This window comes from Plasmodium vivax, chromosome 8, assembly GCF_000002415.2.
Source record: "Plasmodium vivax chromosome 8, whole genome shotgun sequence".
Classification (NCBI taxonomy): Eukaryota; Apicomplexa; class Aconoidasida; order Haemosporida; family Plasmodiidae; genus Plasmodium; species Plasmodium vivax.
In genome coordinates, this window is record NC_009913.1 from 1655512 (window position 1) to 1678596 (window position 23085).

At 24.9% G+C, this 23085-nt stretch overlaps 4 protein-coding genes across 4 annotated transcripts, besides 10 other annotated features; all 4 read right to left on the reverse strand.

Annotated features, from left to right (window-relative positions):
- Positions 1-268: 268 nt before the first annotated feature.
- On the reverse strand, positions 269-2394 carry PVX_119220 (hypothetical protein). Its single transcript, XM_001612992.1, has 2 exons — positions 1367-2394; positions 269-1229 (listed from the first exon to the last, which is right to left on the reverse strand). The coding sequence occupies exons 1-2, from the start codon at positions 1454-1456 to the stop codon at positions 462-464; spliced, it is 858 nt and encodes a 285-aa protein (XP_001613042.1). The 5' UTR covers positions 1457-2394; the 3' UTR covers positions 269-461.
- Positions 427-449: a microsatellite.
- Positions 450-477: a microsatellite.
- Positions 2395-2624: 230 nt separating the features above from the next.
- Positions 2625-2646: a microsatellite.
- Positions 2647-4601: 1955 nt separating this feature from the next.
- Positions 4602-4629: a microsatellite.
- A 534-nt stretch (positions 4630-5163) lies between these two features.
- Positions 5164-5268: a microsatellite.
- A 96-nt stretch (positions 5269-5364) lies between these two features.
- Positions 5365-5435: a microsatellite.
- A 551-nt stretch (positions 5436-5986) lies between these two features.
- On the reverse strand, positions 5987-6973 carry PVX_119215 (PV1H14010_P, putative; the record flags this gene model as incomplete). The annotated part of the gene is made up of 3 exons (XM_001612991.1): positions 5987-6160; positions 6261-6808; positions 6943-6973. The coding sequence occupies 3 exons, from the start codon at positions 6971-6973 to the stop codon at positions 5987-5989; spliced, it is 753 nt and encodes a 250-aa protein (XP_001613041.1).
- A 1174-nt stretch (positions 6974-8147) lies between these two features.
- Positions 8148-8180: a microsatellite.
- A 4746-nt stretch (positions 8181-12926) lies between these two features.
- Positions 12927-12951: a microsatellite.
- Positions 12952-13778: 827 nt separating this feature from the next.
- Positions 13779-13805: a microsatellite.
- A 1386-nt stretch (positions 13806-15191) lies between these two features.
- On the reverse strand, positions 15192-17088 carry PVX_119210 (variant surface protein Vir22/5/24, putative; the record flags this gene model as incomplete). The annotated part of the gene is made up of 3 exons (XM_001612990.1): positions 15192-16064; positions 16199-16939; positions 17080-17088. The coding sequence occupies 3 exons, from the start codon at positions 17086-17088 to the stop codon at positions 15192-15194; spliced, it is 1623 nt and encodes a 540-aa protein (XP_001613040.1).
- A 3794-nt stretch (positions 17089-20882) lies between these two features.
- On the reverse strand, positions 20883-21581 carry PVX_119205 (hypothetical protein, conserved; the record flags this gene model as incomplete). The annotated part of the gene is made up of 3 exons (XM_001612989.1): positions 20883-21024; positions 21098-21408; positions 21546-21581. 3 exons carry the CDS (start codon positions 21579-21581, stop codon positions 20883-20885), a joined length of 489 nt encoding a protein of 162 aa, XP_001613039.1.
- Positions 21353-21390: a microsatellite.
- Positions 21582-23085: the final 1504 nt, after the last annotated feature.

Below are 23085 nucleotides of genomic sequence, written 5' to 3' on the forward strand. Positions count from 1 at the left end.
TCTGTTTAAAATAATAATGAATATTAATTAACAGCTTGAATAAGTTTTTAAATATAAAAACAAAAATTGCTACATTGATTTGTTTGATGGAAAAATGCGTTGCTTCGTATGATTATATTAAGTCGTGTTTACATGTAATCATTAAAACACAAAAACAATGACGATTTTGTATACACTTGACTGAATGAAAAATGGTAAAAAAAATATAATTCCGTTACTGTAAATATGTAAGGAATGTAAATTTTTTTTTTTTTTTTTTTCTTCTTTTGGAAATAAAAGTTTAAGTGCATCCCAAAACAATCAGTACTGTCAAATTTGAAGATTTAAGTGGAAATATTTTTTGGCTGAATAACCATAAGGGTACTGAAATCTTTATTTATTTTGCATAAGAAGTGTGTTATTTGTTCTCTTATACATTTCTGCAATTTTTGAATGAAATAAATAAAAGATTGTAATATTACCTATGGAAGAAGTAAACCAATAACTTCGTTAGTTGTATAGTATAGTACGATTAAAATTGCTTTTAACAATTTTACAGAAAATAGTGAAAGCTGGAATTTAAAATTTTCCATGTGATACATGGCTTTTCTATTTTTGCTAGTAGGTTTGAGCCCATATTTATTATTGTTATAAGGAGCTATATAGGAAGTTGGTTTTTTTGCCTTTATCTTTGAAATAGCGGTGTTTAAATATTTAAATATCTTTGGCCTTTTGTCCTTTTTCGCTCTAGGTTTCCTTCTAAGCCGTTGGGGATATCTGAGCCTCTTTGCTCTCTGCCTTATTCGAAAGTCATTTACATAATAGAATGCACGATTGGTTCCTTCGTAATCATCATCGTAATATTTAAATTCGTCATATTGATTTTTCAATTCATTATCACCGTTTATATACCTACGCGATTTTTTACGCCTATTATTTTTGAAGGGATTTACTCTTTTTTCAAAGTCATCATACCGTTTTAGTGCATTCGACAGTTTTTCAAGATTGTACTCGGTCATCAACTCATCATATTCTTTTCTAAATATCCCATCGTGTGTTAGTGCGTTAAATCTTTCTTTGAACGACTCATCATCTTCATCTAACAAATTTATAATTCTTTCTTTTAGCTCCTTAAATCGTTGTTGCGTTCCTAGTTCAATATCACCCTTTAATATTCTACCTGGTGCTGTGTGTAACGTGCTATTTTGAGGGAAGATTCGTTTGTCCCACGTATTAGCAGTGGTGAGTGACTAAAAAAGGGGAATAAAAAGGAGTTAAACGGATGTATGTACTGGCAAAATGAACAAAATATTTCTATACAAATGAAAATGCAAAAAAAAGCGATGCGGCTAGTACATCGATAAATTTAATTTTCATATTTTATTACATCATATAAATGATTCCAGGTCGATATGAAAAGGGTAACGGTAAGAGTTATAATAAAGAGGTGTGATTTACAGTTTGTCCTTTCTCTCATTGATAATTTAAAGTTTTTAAATCATTATAGTAATTAAAAAATAATTTATTTAATTTACTATATAATGATTTTTCCTTTGTGTAATACTCAGCATTACACTACGTGGTGTTTTTTTTACTTATTGCTTGGCACTTTTTAACACTTTTTAACACTTTTTAATACTTTTTAATGCTTTTTAATACCTTTTTTCAAGCGTTTCAATTAAAATGGCAAGTAAAATGCGCAACTCCAGTGATTATATGTTATGTTAAAATGCGTAGAAAATGTACATTCTTGCGTAAAACAATTCCTGCGTAAACATTTATTGCACAATAATCCAAAAAAAAAATACTACAAACTAACGTTTAAATTGAAATAAAAGTTAAAAATTAAATTAAAATTAAGGTAATTTTATTACAATTCCGTTTTGCAAAAATTAAAAATCGTTTATCGTTATCGCGCAGTATGCAAAGTAAATGTGATTGATTTTAAATGGCAAATATATCATTCAAAGAATGAAAAAAACACAAAGGGGATATAAAACACCATTAAAATATGTATATAACGCATAAATGTACGCTGCATGAATTACATATTTACGAAATTTTTTGCGTAATTTTAGCTGATGGGTGATGAAAAAAAAAAAAAAAACACTAACACTAGCACTAATTTAAAATAATGCACTATTCTATTGTACATAAATGTATATATTTACATGTATATAAAATACGCTAGGGAAACAAAAAAATATTTTTTATTCCTTTTTTTTACGTTGAGGTGGAGCAAATTTTGAGTGTCATATTAAGTTATGTTTTTTTTTCAATTAGCATAAAAAAAAGTATTGCTGAAGACAAAAAGGAAGAAAAAGGGAAAGAATAGCAATTTTAGAATATCATTTGCATACGACACATATTTTGCATCATTAACTCTCTACATGTTTGTATTAGAAATAGTTGATTAGCTAAACACATTAAAAAAAGTAATGTATCAAAATTTAACCGTGGGGATGGTTTATTTTTTTTTTTTTTTATTTTATGTATGGTAAAATTGCATCGTTTTTTTAACCAGCTGTGCATACTAAAATTTTATTTATTGAACGAGGACCGGGGAACTTGCATAAAAAATTTAAAACTTGCCAGTGTAGTGAAACGGTCACATTAAAATTGATAGCGCGCTGGAAGTGCATAAAACTTCGTGTAATTTAGGCGCAAAAAGTGAGAAAAAAAATACCAAAATAAAGGAAAAAGGAAATAAAAGTCAGTAAAACGTATGTGCATGTATATATATATTTTACGGGCTAGTTAAATATCACGTTTTATTTCATACCCTCGACGTTTTTCAATGCGCACTACGTGTATAGGCCAAATTTAAGTGTATGCATCAAATAACGAATATAAGCAAATGAAAATTACCTCATCACAATGCAAAGAAATGCGTGAAAATTAATTTATACAATAACTGAGCATCGTGTAATGCGTAAAGGATGGTTAGTTAAAGGTGCCCACGAATGTAGCAGTCATGTGAGGTTCAAAAGTTACAAACATGTTATCTTTTTTTCGCATAATTTTTTTCCATTTTTTGAAAGAAATATGAAAATAATTACTATTTGGTATTACTTTGGATACATGTAGAAATGTTCATCAACAGTTCGAACTTATTTTGGCCTTACTAAAGGAGGCTCATGTGGATGCTTATTGGGATTGTTTCCCCCCCCCACTGTTTAGGCACTTACTAGCGGGTAAGCATGCGATTACACATGTTATGAAAAATTATGTTCATTAGGCTATTCTGTAGAATATTTTATTTGTGCAACTTAACGAATGTGTAACGCAGTTTGAGCCATTTACAAAATGTTAAACGAAAGGGGTGAAGAAGCTTGTCTACCTTTATAATCGGAATGCCTCATTATTTGCAAATGAACGATACGGACGCTGATAATGTTGTCACTGCAAATTTTATGAAAGGGTTAGAACGGTTATCCTTTATAAGGATACTCTTCATATTCGTACACGTCACCGCATTGTTACAGGTGTGTAAATTTTAATTTATCTGTGTATGTGTTCAAAAAATTGTTCCTAGCGATAGATCTTCTAATCATGTACAGTGAACACATATGTAATAGGAACGAATTATTATTTGTAAATTATTACGGATGATCCGAATTGCACATTATGTGCATGCTAGAAAGGTGCACACAATTGGGCAAATAACTGCTCTAACAACAGGGAGCTTACACCGATCGCTGTCAGTTTAGCCAAGTTCCTCTACTCATGAACCTTAAAACAGAAATTGGAACTAAAGTTAATTCTTCATATACAAAATATTTAATATATATTAAATTGCTCCTTTTTTTTACTTCACAATATGGACATATAAGGGGCGTTCTTCTTGCTAAAGATACGGTAACGTTAAAGCATGTTACCCTTTGAACAACAAATTGAGCGCATCACTTTTGTTAAAATTTTTTTCATGCCTCTTCGACATGGTGCATTAAAAATATTTCCCCTTTTTTTTGTTACACAATTGGTAAGGTGTTTCATCAGAAATGAAAAATAGGTGCAAATATTTGATAAGAATGCGATAAGTAGCGAAGCGTAGCAAATGGAGAAACAGGAGCATACTCAAACGTATATATAGCATGCTAGCTCCAAGAAGGAAATAATAAAAAATAAAGCAAATAATACCCCTTAAATGAGAGAAAAATAGAAGAGTTAAAACGCACTAAAAATGGTATATTAGATAACAATTTGGCGAAGCAAAATAAACATTGCTCTTGTTAACCATGCTAAGTTGAGCAGTTTTATTTTGAAAAAAGATTACTTATTATCTTTAGTTGTATACACAATTACAGGGAAAATAAGAACACTGGAAAAAATGAATGTTTAGCATGTGCTTTACGCACTTCGAATTTTATCAGTTCAATTTGTCATTGTAGTTGCTGGCAAGTAAGCACTATCATCTGTGTATCAATTTCTTTATTCATGTTAGAACACATTGTGATAAAAAAAGCTTAACAAATTTGTGTTTAGCACCATATATTACTACGCATAGCAGTACAGAATTACTTTGCCTATGGAACACTTCTTAAACGGGGAGAAAATTTCCTTAGCATCGTCGGTTAGCTCATAAATGTAAGACTCGTACGATTCAGTTGTACATCTTTGAAAAGGGCTGAGCATGTTCTTAAACGTTTTAGTACAGGAGAGTGAAAAAATATTTTTACGATATGTATGCGAATTTGCGCGTACATACATTTATATTTTTAAATCGCTTTTAAATATAGTTTTTCAACCTCATTTAGTATTCGTGAATGAAAGTAAGTGTCTGTTCAACTATATCTGTCCGTGATATACATGTAGGTCCTCAAATTAATGTGTAACGCGAAAAATAAGATAAAATTAATGAGTTAATTACCTTTTTAGTGGTATGAAATTCTTCTATTCTCATCGTATTGTAGGGAAAAATTATTATTTCAAGAATGATACGTGAAAGCGCGTTCTTTACTTTAACTTAAATTCCCAAAGTGCTGTTATGCACACAATATATATAAATAACAGCACTTCCAGTTAGCGTAATTCTTATTACGGGTAACATATGAGAAAAGTTATTCATAGGAGATGCGCTACAATGCCATTGTAAAATATATTTACTGTGGAACTATGTCAGACTTGTGGGCTATTTTTTCAATATATTATTATAAAAGCATATCATTTTTTCGCTATCACATCTGTGGTAGTTTATTATTGTTCGTCTTGAAAGTATTTATGATTGGAGGTATAATATCGCCGCTCATATATTTTCAATTTCAGGTAAATCGTGATAATTACATACGGGCAGTGTGCATTTTTCTGTTGGCCCTATTTGGACAAACACGTTGCTGGGGGGATAATAGCTTAATTGTATAATAACTTAAATTGCAACTAATCATTCTGTTCTATCTTAAACTCAATGCATGTAATGAAAACGAAAAACTTATTTGAAAAAAAAAAAATAAACTGTGAAAGGAAGTCGAAGTAAATCACCAAAACGAATGTACTTTTACTAAACGATAACACTATGAGTATAAATTTAAGTTATATCTCAGAAGTGCTATATCTTTTATGCGGATTATATGAAAAAAAATATGAATGAAATTTTATGTTTCGAGAGATGTTATTCTTAGTGCATAATTTTAATTATTAGAGATGTTAATATTGTAGAAAGGGGCACATTAATCTTACGCGTAACAGTTTAATAAGAGCGTTATATTCATTTTATTAGTTTTACAAATTATATTACGTGTTAATGCGAAATTAATTTATATTTCCTTAAAAAGGTTAGCTAATCAAGCATAAGCAGAAAGTTATACACACAACACACTGACCATTTTGCATAAGTACACACTATGTGATATGTCTTATATTTTCTATATTGAAATTTTTTAAAAAATTCATTTATCGCTTACCATATTCTGTACTTAACACATTTTTATGTTGTCACACGCATAATAGTGTTAACTTGTTTTTTAACTATAACTGCTATAATTAGACTGTTATTGGTGAATTGCTTAAATTAGTAATTTCTTGATGATTGGTATGGCATGCTATATAGCGTTCCTTCCAAAAATGCTGGTGGCCGACCTGATTCATTATAAAAATCTCTGCCTGTTACTCCGTCGCCCATGTTGTTTCTAATGTTTTTTTTTTTTTGGATATTTCTATTTAACCAAGCTCCTATGGGTGTAAACTTTTATAACAAAAAGAAAGTTAAAAAATAATTAAGGCTTACACAAAAAAGTATTAAAATTGTTAATGCATAATATTTTTAAGTGAAAAATATATTTTACTTTATATATCAAGATGAAAAGGAGAATAATTCCTAGCATAGAGAAACCAACAGGGATAAATACATGAGAACGCATATATTCATATACGTTATTTGAACTTTTTAAATCTGTGGGTTCTGGGCATTGAGGACATGGTAGGCTTTTTGTTCGTTCTAGGCATTGTAGGTATGTTTGCCATTTTTCACATTTAGTAAAATCAGAAGCATCATCTGGGCAAGGTTCTCTGTCACAACTAGATGGATGCAATGTGGGTTTTTCATCAGAACTTTCAGATGGACATTGTATGTCGGGAAATTTGCTATTAAAACTATCAAGAGTACACTGGACATTAATGTGAAAATCTTCTTTTCTTAAAGTAGTACTTGCGTCAATTGAAATGATTAATTTAAATAATGCCTTCATATATTCTCCCTTTTGTTCATTATAGTAAACGCATCTGTCCTTAAAAGATATTGCTGAATCCTTTGATTCTGCGAAATCTTTAATGGAACACAATTCATCTATATTCTTTCTTATGTTAATAATCGAATTTGCATAATGATCATAATCTAATTCGCACATTCCATCAGTAATATCATATTTTTTTTTCAGCTTATCCCAAACACAATGAATGCATTTGATCCAATGACTGCTATCTCGATATTTATTTTCTATTCTGTAATTATTTTTTTGAATATATAACCAATATTTGAAGAATCTACAATATTTTTCATTCGAACTATCCTTAAATTTTTTATGATACTGTTCAAAATTTTTAACAATTTTATAAATATACTTTTTTATCAAATCTGTTGAATTGCAATCACTACAGCTTAAATATTCTTTTATATAATCTTTATTTGATTCATTTACCTTAAGCAGTCCATCATAAAAGCTTAGTTCAGGTACATTACTCCTTGTAATATCCTAATTATTGAAAGATAAATAAATATATATATTGAAATTTATGGATATTATGAATAATTTTTACAGATTTTAAAACTATTAAATTATTCAAAGTAATATAATTAGGAAATTTCATAATAAAGACAGTGCAAGTACTGGTATTTCCATTTTGCAAGGGTATTATAATTTTTATTGTTATAAAAGTTCTGAATGTATAATAAACATAAAACTATTTATTAATTTATCGAAGAAGTATTAATAATAACTAGGTCAATTAATTGAAGTGGATATTAATATTTTTATTAAGTGTATAAATATATATTTATCGCTATATGTATTGTTATAATTTTATCCATAAAGTGCAATGTCCTTTGTTATATTATAAAACAAATAGTTTTAATAAGGGTATATACATAAAAACAATTTTTATGTTAAACCGAAACACTAAAAGCGATATAGGAATGTCATTAGTAATGATATGAGCCTAAATAGGTATACATAGCATAACATTTACATAAACAAGAAAATTATGCATATGTTTTGTGTGTGTCATGCATGCTATACAAATATGTATGAATTATTTGTGAAAAGCGTATTGCATATAATAATATCATTTATCAAAATTTTAAATACAAAAGTATTATTGTATATATAGTCAATTATATTGTAACACTTAAGAAAGTACTTTATTTTAACTGATTAATATTATTCATCTATTTTATAAATAAAGTGTTATGAATATTATAAAAAATTTGTACTATATGTATACGAATATAATGATTATCTAATTAAATAAATAACTTGTAATAATTCTTTTCTTTTTCATGTTTAGCTCACGAGAACTTTTTAAAAAATTATTCTAATATTTAGAGCGTTTATTATTATTTATTTATTTTTACTTTTTTAAACTATTTTCTTTCATTTCGTTAGGGTATATGAAATGATAATTTAAAACATGTTCATATATTAATGATAATTAATTTTATGCATAACACATTTTCATCCATATTAATCATTAATTAAATTAATATTTTACTGAGATAAATATGTACCACATGGAAGGAAAAAGGAAAATCTTATTTATTTTTCCTATTATAATAATTAATATATTGTATGAAACTTATTAAGACTAGATCGACATTATATATGTCATTGGAATTTTACGAACATTTTAAGCTTTGGAAGGAGAATATCACTAAACGATGGAAATAAAATGATTCTTATAAAATAACTTTTTTTATCAATAAAATACGTTTTCTAGAATTAATGTTTAATTTAAATTAAATAATACGTTGATATTGTTATATAAATAGAATTTAATTATTTAAAATATTGCCGTACTCTCTTTTATAATAGCAATTGGGAGTATATTAATAGTACTTTATCCTTAACCACGACAATGTGATAAATGGATAAATCACATTATGGTCTATTTAAATTTAACATGAAGGGAATATACGTATCATTTTGAACGTTCATCACAATATGCTTGGTGCATAATTATTTTATTTTTTTTTTATACTGTTCAATTTCATTATATGTCAAATGTATGCCTTTGATAACATAATGATGATATATTTTGTTATTGCTAGCATTTGTTATGTTAATCTTAACTAGGAAGTGTTATTATTACTTATTTATTAATATAAACGATTCTGTTATTAATTTTTAGAATGATACTATATATTGATATTATATAAATTTAAACAAAGAGCGGCTATAAAAAGGTGTCATAATTATATATATATTTTTTAGAGCACCCCCAACATCGTCATTAGTTGGTCAATCCATATTTAACAATATACGTTCATTATTCAAAAGAAGGGCTATATTGAGAATATTTTAATTTTTATAACACAAACTATTACTAATGAATCATGTTATTAAGATGATTTCGTGCGAAAATGTTGAAAATGTAATATTAATAATTACGATAATCAATTGCACTGATTTTTCATTAGCGGAAAATATTTTTCATTTAATTTGTAATTATATATTTGTTTTTTGAGATATATAGCTTAAATATAAAGGTAAAATGAAAAAAAACATCAATAATATTTATAATATATATTTTGATTTAATTTTACCTATAATATTGCAAAAGAACATTTTTGTGTAAATTTTTTTGTATATAATTCATGTTTGAGAAATGACAGAAATAAATGAGCTTACTGCAGAATTAAACTTTCTAAAGGAAGCTAATTTCTCCCATATTAAAACACAAGTGACCATTAATTATTTTAAAAGATACACTGTTCATTAATATGTTGTATTTATATTCATCTTTCCCAACCAAATTAAATATGCATTAAAAGAATTTATATTATGACTTTAAAATATGAATTTATGTTTCACCTTTTTTTCTGACAATAATCATTTTAAAAACATAAAATTAAAGAGCTACATATTGAGGTCGTCACTCCAAATGGTTTTATGCATAGCGAAATTGTATTATCCGAAAAATCAAAATTTTGAAAAGGTATTTATCAAAAAATAATACACGTATGAAAATAATTAATAAAAATTTACCGAAATTTTTGTATATTTTTCCAGTTTAACAATTTGAAAAAAAGAAAAAAGAAAAAAATGCAAATGTGAATTAATAATAATTATTATACGAATATACATACATTTACGAATTGTGTTTTGCTATTAGGAGTTTATTCTTGGATTAATAACATAATTGCATGGTATTTGCGGACATAATGTGAATGAGACGCATAAATTTTTGTTTAGGCACATTTATTATAAATAATTGATAAATATTTTTACATAAAATTTTATTAGTGTATTGAACAATTTAAATTAACACTGCGTATGCTATCATAGGGGTATATGTTAAAAACAAATTTATAAAAATTTTTATATGCGGATTATTAATATTTTTCGCTAAGATTAATTATGATTTATTTTGATAAAATCAATATTAACTGCTAATTTGGGTTTCTGGATTTTATAAGGGTTAAGAAGAATACATATATTTTTAAAATTAATATATGTATTTTTCCTATTATAAGCGTATACTAAATATGTGCTTTAATTTTGATATCCCATTTTAACAGGACACTTTTTCTTATATGAAGACATAATGATATTATTAATTCGTCATATTTTTACGTTAATTTGGCTTATTTATGTTAATTTTCTGAAATTATCGTTTTTTAACCTATTACTAATAAAATTTTTTTTGTTGATAAATAGATTATAGAAATTACATCACAGTTTTTGTTATTTGTAGATATATATATGTTACATATAAATATGTGACAATTTATTTAGTAATATAATTATCATAAAATAACTGTATTATTCTTATGTACGAATTTAGAGCCTTATAAAAATATATGAAAATACTTGGACATTATGGATTAAACATATTTTCATTCAGCATATTCGTAATGAAAGATCAAATTTTACTTTTTATTTTTAATATTTTCCAAAAGGCCATGTATACTTAGATTGTGAGTTTTAATATCTCTCATTTCTATCATATATTGTATAAAAGGACTTTAAAATTAAGCATTACCAATAAAGGAATAATAAATGATGAAAATACTTTAAATAAATAGAACATTGGGTGTTTTTTTTTTGCTATTAATATTATTTTATATGATAAATAACATTATCTATATATTTCAAAATAAAATTTTTTTATCTGAACAGAAGCTTCTACATTGTTGCCTAAAGTATAATTTGTTTTTAGAGTTGTCCTTAGAGCATTTTATGTAATTATATTTTTTATTTAATTTGCTTAAGAATAAAAATATGATAATTTTTTTATAAATTTTTCTGCTGATATATTCACCTGAACAGTGTTTTCAAATTTAGTGGTATCAATGAGCGGCCACTATTTAGAAGTAAATACGACATGTTAATATAGAATACTAATTATTGTCACGTAATAACCGTATATTCAAATATTATCTGGTAATGTTTTATATATTAAAAAAATTAGTTTATCTTATAATATTTTTAATTTTATTTTATTACTTATTTTGTGTATTAGATACATTTGTTACAGTAAAATGGTTCAAAAGAATTTTCTTTGGGAATATTTATATCCCATTTTTTATGTATAATTTTATGCTTCGTTTTTGCGGCACTTTATCAGGTTCATATGAATTTCTTATTTACGTTATTTTTCATGTTGCTATTTCATGTATGTAGCACGGATGAACAAATTAGTTGTATATTACTCAAGGATACCATGATAAAGAACGACATTGCATAAGTATAGAATTTATAGGAAATTTAAATATTTCTATTTTATCTCTACGAAGGAAATATAGCCTATGATTCAATATGCAAGCTTTTTCTACCTGTCGTATATGCTTATTTTTCATCCTTAATAAGATAGATTATTAAATGTTTGAATACCCAGAATTGTGCTTCTGTTACCGCTGAACGTAGAAATAGCTTATTTGTTATTTTTGTTAATAGTTCTTGTTCAATGAGTTTACTAGTTAATTCTTTTTTATATGAATAATTTTTTTATTGACATTATTTATTAAATTATGTTTTTCATAAATATTGATATGGTCATTATAAGATAAAAAATGATTACTAGTTATATACTGTTCAGGAATACTTTAAAGAGTGATAGCTTATGTTGTTTGGTCTGTTTGCGAATGCGTTTTTGGGTCAATTCAGGTTTATGTAATAATTGGGAGTTTCTGATTCGAATATATTTCTTTTTTGTATATTCTTAATTATTTGACGTAATTTATTTGAATCAGATGGGGTAAAACGAAAAAAAGTAAAGAACAAAATTGTGCTTAATAAAAATTTTATTTATAAGGTATCCATTTTAGATGAAAACATCTCGTCTTATAGCATTAGCACTTTTAGATCAATTTATTGTTAACTTTATAAAAAATAATTAAAAGGAAGAATATTACTAAAACTGTAATATAAGAGATTAAATATGTAATCGAAAAATTACTGCGACTTACGTATTGCAAAGATTTTTGGACACCTGAACATTCCTTTTAAGATGACATAATTACTTCGTATTCTTGTTTAAAATTGTCTAATTGTATGAAAAAATGGTTAATAGTTTTTATGAGACAATAATTTATATGGCTTCCATATAGTTGTACGCATTTTTGTGCGCTATGAAATCAATTATCCTTATTTTTCTACTTTTTTACGTTTATAAGTTTTAAATTTATTCTATACATCGCCCAAATTGTTAATTTATTCGGATAAGTAACCCGTATTATTCTCTACATTGTTATTTCATATTTCTAAATGGGGAATGTAAGCGTCATATGCCTTTATAAAATTTCTGTAAAATATCAACATGTCATAATGAGTATGTTTTTTGGGGGATTCACAGTATAACCGGTAAGCCAGAAAATCACAACCATTTTCTGTATTAATTGTATAAGTATTTTTCTTTAAATTATATAAATATTTCTCTACCTTATAAGCGAGATGGTAAATATTTTTTTACTACCATTTAAATGTTACATCCTAAGCTTATCAAAAATATGTTTTTTAAACTAGTGTTAATATGAAGTGGAACTATCGAATATATTTCTGTGTTGAGAAAAATTTTTTAGAAAGTTAAACAAAGATAAAAATAAAAATTACTGTATTTGTACTAAATTTACACTTTCATAACAATTTTTATTATTTTATGCATTGTGAAGAGTTCATATAATACACTATGAAATATTATAATTGTAAAACCTTTTAATGTGCAAGGTTTTGTTCTATCGTATGCATCATTATACATTGACATTTCTAAATTATGTGGTTTAGATACTTTATATTCCATAAAAATATTGATTTTTGTATGTTAAGCACAATTAGGTAAAGATACATAATATTTTTTTTTTTTTTATGTAAGAAAAATTAAAATATTTCATGAGACTGATTAACCGTCAATTTGCTTATGAAACAAGAACAGCACAAAAAAAATTTATTTTTTTATTCAAAAAGGATAGTATATGTATAAAATAATTCATGTGTGAAAATATATTCTTTGGCACATAATAATATTATATATTAAATATGGTTTACTACAATATAATTCTTTCTTAAGTGAACGATTATTATTGTTATATAATGAAAATTAGTATGATGCATTAGTTTTTTTCTAATTTATCTTATCAACATTGGCTACATAAGATGTATGCATGTGCTTCAATATTAAGGGTATTACAGAGATAAGAATTTAATAAACTTAAAAAATTAATGAAATAGAATGATTCAAAATTAAGTTACTTCTACCACTACTACTATTACTACTACTATTATTATATTAAAAATATACTTCTCCTTAATATTTGAAATTAATTCGATTTTTTCGACACATGCTACATATACTATATGCATAAAATAGTTCTCTCCATTTTAACATATATAAAAAATAAGTAGGTAATTCTTTACTTATTTCCCTTAGATCACATGATATATGTATATTTTTCATTATGAAGAAATACACTGAAAGGATTTATCAATGTGTTACGAATTGTTAGTATTAAATAATGGGAAAGGAAGTTATACTTATTATAGGGGCGTTCCACTAAATATTTAAAAGCTTAATCAATAAATTTTTTTTTTATTTTTAATATCATAATAGGTAAATGTATAACATCACTGAAGTGTAATGCATATGTTTTACGTTATGTTTATTAAATAAGGGAAAATAATATATACTATTAATTTCGATAGTTTTATATGATTTATAACGTGTAAAGGAATATTTTTAAATGGTATAGCTATGTGCATTTCTCTGATAAGTCAAATGACGTTATAATAATAATTCATATATAGAGTAAAGTTTAGTCAGAATAAGTGCATGAAATACTAAACATTATCTGGCGTAGAAATGTTATAATGGGGTGATAAATTAAATTAGTATATATATTATGTAACAAACACGGATACATTATTATATTTATCGTAAAATTCTAAATCGCATAAGTTTATCAAAATTCATTAACACATAACGAATTCGTAGTTATTAATACTACATTTGGATTATACCATGAAAAAAAAATATTATTTCGATGATTTGACAAAGATCCTGATAATATAAATGAATATATTGTTAATATATACAATATGAATTGTCTTAATGCTATGTTGATCAATCTACATTCTGTTTTAGCGTCCAATATTTTTAAGCTGCAATATTAATCCATTATTGATGTTTACAATAGAAATGTATTATGTTTATCATATTTGTGAAACATTTTTTATTTTTATACTACGTAAATGTAACAACAAAGACATAATGTTTTCTTAAACAAGTACATTTTTCATAAAAGATCAATTTTATGCAGTTTATTGTAATGACTGTATGTTTTGAAGCATGCATGAATAAAATATATTTTATTAATTTTTTTTATTATTCATTCTTAACGAAACGCAAAGGAATTTATTATATGTTAAGTTCATGATAGTAAACATAAAAAAATTAGTCGGTGCGTTTATGTCATATGTGCAAAAATGACAGAAAATTATTAGATATAAAATTGTTACGTAACTAAACAAATGACAAACGTGACATTAGTTAATTTTAGAAGTGTAACACACAAAAAAAAAAAAAGGCAAAAACGCATAACCTTATTAACTAGGGAAAATATATATGTACATTTATCAAAATAACAACAAAAAATTACCAAAAAATGGAGCACAACTATAAGGGTAACAATTAAAAAAAAAATGCGTGTTGTAAAGGCATTTCATTTTTATCATTAAATAAAACTACGAGTTCAACACTAGCTATTACTATTAATGCCTTTTTTTCAGTGTATTTAGAAATAAGTGTGAGTTTGTAAATAAATTCCTAATCAGAACTATACGCCAAGCGAATTCTTCTGTTTGGAGGATAACTGTTCCTACTCCTTGAGCTATATTGAATTGGTATTTGGGCATCTTCTCGAAACATTTCGACAGCTATTTTTTTCTTATGACTTTTTTTATTTATCCAGGATCCAAATGGAGTAAACTGATGTTAAGCCGAAAAATGTAAAAAATGAACAATGCTATTATTTAATAGCTATGCTTTTTAAATATAAATAAATAACGGCATTAGCATGAAATAACTAAACATTGTAATATAATTCGTACTTTGTAAAAAACGAATAAGGTAGAGAAAATTCCAAGAAATGCGAAAGAAATAGAGGAGAAAGCATTAAAAGGGTCGCACATTAAATGTTTGCATGAATTTTCCGATTCTAAAGGACTTCTTCTTGCCACATCCAGATCAATGATATGGTTTGTAAACACTTTATCTGAAGTTTCATTCGCTTTTATATTTTCACATTTAAGTTTAGACATGAGATAGTTAGGAAAATATGTTTGCTCACATTTAAAATATGTAGGGCACTTATTTATGCAATTGTAAGTGGGCCGAATAAAACACGTGCAACATTTATTTATATTTTTGCTATACAAATCAGCAATGTAGTTAAGGTATTCACAATAAGTATCACAATTGTCAACACATTTACTAATTTTATCGTAGTTTTTGAAATAATCGTGCAAATATTTCTCTTCCTCCCATTTTTCAAAATTACCATCAAGGTAAAATAGACAAGATTTAGCACCTACTGGTAAAGAATTATTAACCTGATATAATACCTCATTAAGTCCATTCAAAATGGAGTGGAAGTGAGCACTATTAGTTTTATCATTAAACATATTCATTATTTTATCGTACGTCCAGTAAGTAAAATATGAACAACGATCTTCTGCAGATTCTACATTTTTCAATTTATCAGATAAATTTATTAAATTATTTGCAAATTTTGCGCAAAATGTTTTAAGTCCATTAAGTCCATTTGGTTTTTCAGAAAAGGGAATAATGTTTCCACAATATTTTGAACATAAAGATATTTCAGCATTACAAGTATTCAATATGTTATACTGTTCTTGTGCAGTTAGTCCCTTTAGTATATTATCCTAAAAAATACAAGTAATTTATTATATAAACATGTAGCGCTTAATTACAAGAATAATGTCATTGTTTTTTTGATAGAATACAACATATTTAAACAAAGATGCAAGTATTCTTCTAACTAAATTTAATAATATACATATTTTTGGTTTCTTTGAGGATGTTCATTTTCTTTATCGTTTTTTAACATAGCACATGATTCAACTGTTTTTTGCATAAATTTTTCTTCTGACTTTTCTTTAAATGTTTTTAATATCGGTAATGGTGTTAGAATTTCTTTTTTACATAAATTAGAATTATATATATAATTTTTATATAAGGATCTAAAATTTTTTAAAGCATTATAGAACTCAAAATTTCTGGTTTCATAACATTTTTTCATTCCATGTTTATATAGATCATTGCATTCCTCAGAATACTTAGAACAATTATTTTTTTCTTTTTTTTCAGATATAATTTTATAATAATAATCATACAAATTGTACAGTATATCCATATTTTCATATTCATCGTCATTAAGATCATAAATTTTATTTTTCAGTGCACCTTCTATATCAACCTTTGAATTATTTTCCTCCATAAATTTGCAAAATTTTTCTCTGAAAATTCTGTCTTTTTTATGATTTCTTAATTCTCGATTTAGCCAATAATTCAAGTATTCATGATATTTAATGTTTGCCTTCACTTCATTAGTAACACTATAAGCTAAAGTTATAAATAATTTTCTAAAATCTGTACATATCTGCTTAATTAAAGGGTCCACTGTATCATCGGTTTTATTAAATTTGTTACATTCGATAGATCCATAACCATAATCAGATTGTGTTTTAATATAATCTTCCGCAATTTGATATACATCTAAATCTTTGAAAACATCGTACTAAAAATAAAAAAAGAAAATACATAAAATAATATTTTTAATCATAATTTTATATTTGTCATCAGTAGTAGTTATAAATTGTTATACTTTTCCATAAGGGTAAAATATCTTTGCATGCTTTGTTGCAGAAAAATTCTAACATTGTGCATTTGTCTTCTATTTAATGATCCATTTGTGAATTCTACATCTTCTTTGGACTCCTCTTTAACTAATTCAAATGAATCCTTACTTTTTAAGGGATGTTTTGATTTTTCAGTATTTTTACACATATCATTAAGGTAGTTCACATCATCTTTTATAGTTTTTTCAAAATGCGCTATTTCATTGTTGTACACTTTAGTTAACTTTGAACGACGTTCCTCTTTCATGTTTTGGTATATGTCAAACATGTACTTGATATACGTACAGTATTGTGTTTTATCTTTTGTTGGATTTTTGAGTAATTCTTTTATATAACTATAATGATTTAAAAAATCATATAAATCTTTCTTATTTTTTATTGTATCCGCATTAAATACTCTGGAAAATATTTCTTGGGAATCAAACATTTCATATTTATAGCAACTTGCTTTCACAAAAAATTCATAAAACATACTGTAAATCCAGTTAAAACAGTAATAATCTGATTCGCATTCCATTGCCTTGCCGTATAACCAATAGATCAAATGTTGACATATGCCACCAGTAGGTTGCTTATATCCTGCCCATACATTTGTCCATTTCTGTAATATATTTCTAAGATCAGGGCATATTTTAAGAATCATTTTATTACTTTGATCACTACATACTTGAGGAGAGCTATCTGATACTTTAAAATCATTTAAATGTTTATAAAACTTAAGTAAATCTGACTTTTGCGACGAGCCAATCTATGAATAAAAAGGAACATTTAAAAATTATAAATTGATAGAGTTTTATTTATGAAATAATTTTTTACTGTGTCTAAGATGAAATAAGAAGTATCAAAATAAAAACTTAGAATCCCGTTGTTTTTTCAAAATATGAAAAGTTACTTCACTATCCAATAATTTAAGGGTTGTTTCCACAATGTTGTCCGTCATTTTGCCTTAAAGGTATAAAGACGATTATGGATATATGGAAAATTACAGTAAATGAAAAACATCCTTATTTGCTTACATTACGGATATGTGAATACATTACATTGTATTAATAGTCAAATATGATTGTGTTTTTCTTTGTGAAGATTTGTTTTTCATTGTTTTTTCACACAGTTGTGAGAAGAACGTTGATATTGTACAATAAGCAAGATCTTCATTTAATATGATTAAATATGTAATAATAGATTTATTGGGAAATTTTGTATTAGGCAAAAATTAAAAAATATTCGTATATTTATTATACAATTGATTAATAGGTTAGGTATATAGATAATGCATATATATTTATGCTATAATATGCATTAGAGCGTTTTTATATTTTCATATATTACTTATGAATAAATTTATGTATGATCATGCTCTTTCTATGCTATAAATAATTAATAGAATAGGAGGATATGCAAATCTACACGTTTGCTATTATGCTTTAGAGTTTTTCTTATAAATAACGTTTACTTTTTACCAACATTATGATAGCCCACATCATACCAAGCAGTTTAACTTTATATAAATTAAATGGAAATACATTTTAAGAGCATATGTAACACTCGAAGAATAAAAGTTTTTAATTCGGAAAAGCTAATCATTAGGGAAAAGTTTTTATCACTCCTTACATTTCTGTTTTAAAAATTGTAAACAGTTTAGTTTTCTCCTAAAGGGTTCTTTTTACATCTTTTCATTTCTTAGAAGCATATTCCAATTTAAAACATATTTTTACTTTAACGTTTTAGCCATATTATAAAATGTAGGTATACCACAGTATGTAAATTATTGCAAATAAAAGGATACAACGGAAAAATGGGATGCAATATGTTGTGAAAAGAATGAAAATTGCATGAATATTTTTATATTAATAATATGACAAATGTTAAAAAGGTATCAGTGTATAAGGGCAATAATGTAGCAAGTTTTAGGTATTACAAAATATATTTACATCTGCTCTTTTATTAAATGAACACAACAAAATAATATTTTTTTGTATCATTCGATTTTGTAAATATTATACCATTGAGTGCATATATGCCCCAATTAAGAACAATTCTTATATTTTATGAAGAATCTACGAAGAATCATTCCTTCGATAAATTTTTGAAATCCATTTTCATACATGGCATTAAACATACAACCCACACCAGTTACCATAATTTAATCAATTAATATATTTAACAGATAAGATATATTTTAAAAAAAAATTGAAATAAAAAGAATTATTATTTATTGAACAACGTAAAGGTATGTACATTTGATGTATATCGCTATTATATTAGAAATTTTTTGTACTATCAGAATAATAGTACATTTTTTTAGGTAGGGCGAATAGCCTATACATTACGTTATTTTTTACTTAATAAGAAATATTATACTTATATTATGCTGGTGTGAAATTATAAGTCTGAAATAATGAATCTATTCATAATCAATATATAAATATATATTGTTCTGGAAATTATTCGTTTCCCGCCTCTTTGTACATTTTAATATTTAACAAATTATATGTTTCATGGAAATTTATTTTTTCACATTTTGTGAAAAATATTTCAGCAGGAATGGACCTATTTAGCTTAATAATGCAATTTAGAATTATAAATCAAATTAATTGAAATTATTAATGTAATAAAATTTTATTATTAATATAGTTAAAACATTCATATTTTTTTCAGAAAATTAATTTTCTGAGCAAAAACGAAAAAACAAAAAAAATTGCTAAATGGAATATATTAATATAATCTATTTTACACATGATTCAGAGTTTCATGTTAGATTCATAATAGCTTCTAACCGTTATTATACTTAGTATAATAAAGGTGTGCATATATATGAAAATTAATGTAAAGTTTTACAAAAAAAAAAAATTACGTAACAATTTTCTATTCTCATAGAAATCGAAGAATCGTTATTTATGGAAAAGGGATTTTTAACATGTACAGTAAGAAATTCTAAAGCAATGTTGAACAATATGTTTTTAATAAAAATACATTTATTATTAATTTCTAAGATCTTGTGCTTATAAAACAAAAGGCCATTTCCAATTGAATTATAATGATAAATAGAAACACAGCGATATGCAACTGAATTTATCTCGTAATATTTGTTTTACATGTTAAGTGAGCTATGGAAATATTTAACCTATTTAATGATTATTCATTTAATAAATGTATTGTTATGAGATACAATTATACAAAGGAATTGAATTAACTTTTACTATATGTCTTTTTTATATAAATACACCAATACATGGTGTATAATATAGGATAATGCCCTCATTCCATTTTATCCTTACTTCTCATGTACAAGTTATGCTTGTTAAACCATTTTATTTATAAAATCAATATTTATAGATATATTAACAAATTTATTCTTGCACAGATTGGTAATGCAAACGAGTTCTTCCATTTCTCGAATGTGGATTGTTATTTCTAGATCTTTCAAATTGTTGATATGCCATTTCTTCCATGAACTGCTGTTGTAGTCTTTTTTTCCTTCTACCTCGATTAGATAATATAGATCCAAGAGGAGTAAACTGTTAAAAAAAATAATATATAGTACATCATTTGTTATGTAATTGATTATATAAGTATATTATTAATAAATTAATTTGAAATAATATAGCAAAACATTTCTATATAAGAACTAAAACATTTAAATTACTTTATATAGAAAAAAAGCAAAGAATAGTGTTCCTAAAAAGGTAGCAACTACTGGAAGAGCAATGGTTTGTATCAGGAATGGACATTTTTGGCAGTATGCTTGTGCATTTATATGAAATGTGTCATCAGCAGAATATCCCTGAAGTGCGGATTTTGCGCGATCTAAACATTCCTGTTTTAAGCGAAATTTATCACATTCATCACATAAATCTTTAATTTCATCACAATCCTTTTCAATTTTAGTACTATCTTCTTCTGAAGGATCATAACAAATATCATCTTCAGGTTGTGGTTTATTGCATGTAAAAGAGTCCAATTTCTGAGGTATGTGTGTTGTATTTGAGAATGTATGAGACCTTTCACATTTATTTCCACGAAAATAGTTTTCGAACTTTTCCCATAATGGTTCAATGTTTATATTCCATTGGTTTTTATTATATTCACACTTTTCTGAATGTGTAAAGAAACTTTTATGTTGATCTAACCATCTATTCAAATTATGACAAGCTAAATCATTTTGACCTGATTCCCCAGTAAAATAATCTTTGGCTACTGAGTAATTATAATAAAAATATAAAGCTACATATTTTAAAATGGGATCAGGGAAATCTTTAATATGTTTTAAGAAGTCAATATGTTTTATTTCAAACTCGCTAGGATATAAATTATACAAAGCATAAAAATATGAAGTACACCCATCTAGCTGAAATTTAAAATAAAAAATATATAATATATATTTCCATAGAATTTTTTTTTTTCTATGCATTATAAAAGAAAACAATTAAATTCATGATACATTCCATGAAGCAAGTTATGCTTTCATGATAAAATCAAAAGTACATCGAAATATCTTTTTGGACATGGTTTTACTTCCATTTTAAAAGGACAATAATGCAAAACGAATAACTAATTTAATTAAAACAAAAAATATTTCAGACTATTTTGATATTTATATAATTCATTAAAAACTACGTAGGATTAAGTATACATAGAATATATATAATATTAAAAAAAAAAATTAATTATTGGATCACAATTAAATTTTAGAATATTTATGATATATATTAATACAATTGTTACTATATAAATTTATTCATATTACAAAAATAATATAATGAAAAATGAACATTAAAATTCATGTTACAGCGTTAAAATTTGCCAAATATAATAATACTTATTTTTCTATGTTATCTTATAGAAGGTATTATTACTAAAATTTATATTCGATTAATGTATTTGTCTATAATATTATTTACAATTTTATTATTTCAAATATAATTCCATTAAAATAAGATTGATAAAAATAATATTATAAAATTTTTTTTTTAAATTGTTTTATGAAATATATAATAAAAGTTAATATTACAATTATTAACAAATATAATTATCTTTATCATTCGAGATGAAATGAGAAAAAAAAAATGATGTTCATATACTTCTAATATAAATATTAAGCTGAACTAAAAAATATATAATTTAGAATAAATAATGTAATTTATAATAACATTGCTGAAAAATATATATGCATTAACAATAGAATTGTGCTGTTGTATATGTATTTTAGACATATTTATTTTATATTTCTTATATATTTTATATATATTTATAATAAAATTTTCAAGTATATAAAATTTTTATAGAAGTATATTATCATTTTAAATAATAATTTATAAATATTTAATTTAAAATTTCTAATCCTTATGTATAATCTATTTTTATAATAATAAAAAAAAATAAATAATTTGCTAGAATTCTATGTATATGGAATAATATTTATTTGTCCTATGAAGGATATGAATAATGTAATATATTTTTAATGTTTTATAAGAATAAAAAACAAGAAAGAAATACAGAAATTCATTATTATTTATTTTTGTTATTATTTTTTAAGTATAATATTAATTTTTGTTTATTAAAAATAAAAATAAATTATTATGCATTTAAATCTAATGAATTTATAAGAATATATTTTACTGCATGTTATATACTTTGTAAAAATAATATAATTAAATATATCAGTAAGGTAATACAAAAAAATTATAGTAAAAACTTTATACTTATTATAATTGTGAGATTATATAGTGTAATTTATAATGTATAATAGTTATTATTTTGTATAAACTTTCATACTATTTTTGATTAATTTGTTCGTACATTAAGTGTTTTTATTTATACGTTAATATATATATATATACTTTAATTAGATTATATCGTTGAATTCAAAATAAAATTCATTGATATATTATATTTTTAAAAAAATATAAAACAAATATATATTTTTTATTTATATATATGGAATTTCCTTTTTTTTTTATTATAATTTATGAATATGTGGAAAAACGTTTCTTGTCTTTTTCTACATTATATATATTTTTAATAT